The 3,061-nt window shown below is 41.2% G+C and overlaps 1 protein-coding gene across 1 annotated transcript; it reads right to left on the reverse strand.

Annotated features, from left to right (window-relative positions):
- Positions 1–1,147: 1,147 nt before the first annotated feature.
- LOC116000211 (GATA transcription factor 6-like) lies at positions 1,148–2,773 on the reverse strand. The gene is made up of 3 exons (XM_031240244.1): positions 2,610–2,773; positions 2,179–2,508; positions 1,148–2,100 (listed from the first exon to the last, which is right to left on the reverse strand). The coding sequence occupies exons 1-3, from the start codon at positions 2,703–2,705 to the stop codon at positions 1,462–1,464; spliced, it is 1,065 nt and encodes a 354-aa protein (XP_031096104.1). The 5' UTR covers positions 2,706–2,773; the 3' UTR covers positions 1,148–1,461.
- Between the last annotated feature and the right edge of the window lie 288 nt (positions 2,774–3,061).

Here is a 3,061-nt window from a genome sequence, read left to right on the forward strand (position 1 = left end):
ATTTCATATCCTTGCTCACATGTTTATACTCGAGGACCAACTGAACTGTCTATGCAAATAATTTTTAAATTCCCTTGGGTATGGGGGATACTGTGTACAATGTATTATGTATCTGTATACATATAATGTTCATGAATCGCAATCGCTTCAGGCAGCAACAGTGGTCCACATCAACCATCCACATTTCTTTTCATCTTTATTTCGCATGCACCCATCACCCAAACCCTTCATAGACGTCGCCCACTATATTCTTCATGCACTCAATGCCTCTTATTGGCTTGCACAACTTTCTCTTTTTGCATAATCAACACTAGTGTGTTTCTCGGGCGATGTTTGAAGGGTCAATTTTTATCATACGTCTTTCTGGTACACAGACATTAAAATTAGTGTACATGTTTTTGAACGGTATTGAAATATATTTTTAACTATTCTCTCTATTTCATTTTTTGTGTCTAATTCAATTAACACTAGTTAGTGCGCTGTTAAGAAGATTGACTTTTATCTACGTCTTTTTGGTGCACTGACATTAAAACTAGTATACATGTTAGTTGAGCGGTATTGAAACATACTTTTAGTTAATGGTTTTCAATGCACAACATAAAGCAACACTTACCCCGTCTATTGTGTGCACTAAAGAGCTCAACCCACACCCCAACTCTAATGATGTCACGTACTGTCACTTGCCGTGACTTGAAACCAGGTGATCAACCACTATGCTAACATCTTTCCACCCTAAAAGATGTGTAATAAACTTAGTTGAAAGGCGTTAACTATAGAAAGACTTTTTCTTATTATTTTTTGACAGTTTTTCTCTATTTTTTGAATTGCTAACTAATACAATCATATAGTTTTGGCTTTCCAACCGCCAAAGGTTGAGCCGCTGCAAACTCCATTTTACCCCTTTCTAAGTCATAATAATTTAAATTGAATTAATTTCAAAGTTAATTATTCCTTTTTTTTATTTTAAATTTTAAATTCAAATTCAAATTCAATCCCTAATTAGTAAAATATATTATATACACTGTAATATTTTCTAAATAAACTATTAATATAACATTTATGTTTAATTCTTTTTATAAAATTGTTAAAATATAATTAATTTACAGAGTGTATTTAAAAAAAAAAAAAATACTGCACCGTAAAAATATGAAATAAAAAAATGAAAAGGTAGGAATAAAGTAGAGAAAGAAATTGTTTAAAGGGAAAGTACATTAAAAGCCTCTCCTCATACGTTACACTAACACTCGAAAACCTACCGCACCAACCAGCGGTCCACCCCTAAAAAATGTACACTAAAGCGGTTCTTAATAAACCCGATCTAACCTCTCAACAATTCGACTCCGGTTTTTTGTCGTCTCGCTATCCCTAAAATTTCCGGTTTTTTTCTTCTTTCTTTTTGCGTTTTCGCTATTTCTGACTACTACTAGTCTACTAAAGCCTAAAGGGTTAACCTTAATTTTTTCAAAAACTCTGGACCGGCGGCGGAGCGAATCCCGGCGAGGCTTCGGATTCTTTCTTCCGCCGCATCTCCAGGACTTTCCGGTGGTTGTTGGAGTGGAGCTGGCTGGAGAAGGTGGGGCTGCAGGCCGGGCGGTACTCCGGGAGGAGGCGGCCGGACTTGAACCGGACCCCACAGGCGTTGCAGAGCGTCTTGGCTCCGAGCGGACCGGCCCGCCACTGTGGGGTTTTTTGGACGCCGCAATGGCTGCACCGCCGTGGCTGACCGGCGGCGGCGGTTTGGGTCGGCTTCTTTTTCTGTTTCTTCGCCGGCGGTATCCCTATCAATGACTCGGCTGTTAAAAATGGGTGTGGAGGGGACGAGGACATCGTCGATGAAGACGACGAGGTGGATGACTCGGTCAGCGACGGCGAACCGCTCAGCCAAACTCGGACACCGGTTCTGGCTCGTTTGCTTCTCGCCTTGGTCTGAACCGGGGTGGTAAAGCTGGGATTGTCCCGGACCGGAATTTCGGCCTGAACCCGGTTCTTGTTTTCCGGCAGCGGCGGAAGTTTTCCGGCGGGGTATGTTAGAGAGTAGCCGGAAAACGAGTCTTCTTCCACGAAATGAGACAGCCATTCAAGGCTATCCAAATCATCCGCCTATAAACACCACACCACTCTTTAAAAAAATCTCTTCATTTCACAAAAAATTTGAAAAACCCCAAAAGTATAACTCACCGGAGCATTAAGCTCTCCGCCGGGAAAGCAAGAAAAATCTTTTTCAATACAAAAACTAACGCCCACCGTTTCTTCTTGCCGCTTTTCCGGCACAACAGAGACAAACACCAAAGACGAATTTTCCCCAGCCTTTTCCTCCGGCACCTCTGTTTTCTCCTCGTACTCCTCGGAAAACCCATTCGACAAGTCGAGGAGGTCGTCAACGGAGAAATCTTCGCCGCCGCCGCCCCCCACCGCCGGAAACTCATTTTCCAAACACCCCACCGTGTGGGCCGCCGTCTTCGCCGCCATCTCCGGCCTAACACAGCTCTTCAACGCACACTCCATTCCCTGTCCACAAAAAAAAATCGTTAAATTCAAACAGAACCCACAAAAAATCCAAAGAAACCCAGAAATTGGGCGCAGAAAGGAGCAAAAATGAGAGGGCGTACCTGAACGGACACGGCGGAGGACGGCGGCGGAGGCGGAGGAGTTAGGGAGAAGGTAAAAGGGTTGAGAAAAGAGTGGTGTTGAGTTCGGTAAAGCATTGAATGAGAGATAGATAGATAGAGAGGAGAAGCAGAGTGAAAGAGAGAGTCCCGTGCCCAAATAATACTTTCTGTACCGTATAAAAACAAGTGCCAAAATTTTCTTTTTAGTTTTTTTTTTTTTTTTTCAAATTTATTTGAATAATCCACCCTCTAGGTATGTGCATTAATTACAGTGCCAATTCTCTTATTTTGTGTAAGTCAGAAGATTGTAACAATTTCATTAAATTTTCTCTCATTATTACGCATATTTTAGTATTTTAATACAATCCAAAACTTGACTGAACTAGTCTCATATAATTAATATTGACATTAGAAAGAATATGTAATAATAAGGTAACATTCAAAATGGTTAC

The sequence above is a fragment of the Ipomoea triloba genome, chromosome 12, assembly GCF_003576645.1.
Source record: "Ipomoea triloba cultivar NCNSP0323 chromosome 12, ASM357664v1".
Lineage (NCBI taxonomy): Eukaryota > Viridiplantae > Streptophyta > Magnoliopsida > Solanales > Convolvulaceae > Ipomoea > Ipomoea triloba.

What these genes read in the sequence shown, in the direction of transcription:
- LOC116000211 (XM_031240244.1), bottom strand. Translation starts at nt 2,705, where the DNA reads ATGCTTTACCGAACTCAACACCACTCTTTTCTCAACCCTTTTACCTTC. An exon ending in CCTCCGCCGTGTCCGTTCAG is followed by an intron (nt 2,509 to 2,609) that starts GTACGCCCTCTC and finishes TTTTGTGGACAG; the next exon opens with GGAATGGAGTGTGCGTTGAA. An exon ending in GCGGAGAGCTTAATGCTCCG is followed by an intron (nt 2,101 to 2,178) that starts GTGAGTTATACT and finishes TGGTGTTTATAG; the next exon opens with GCGGATGATTTGGATAGCCT.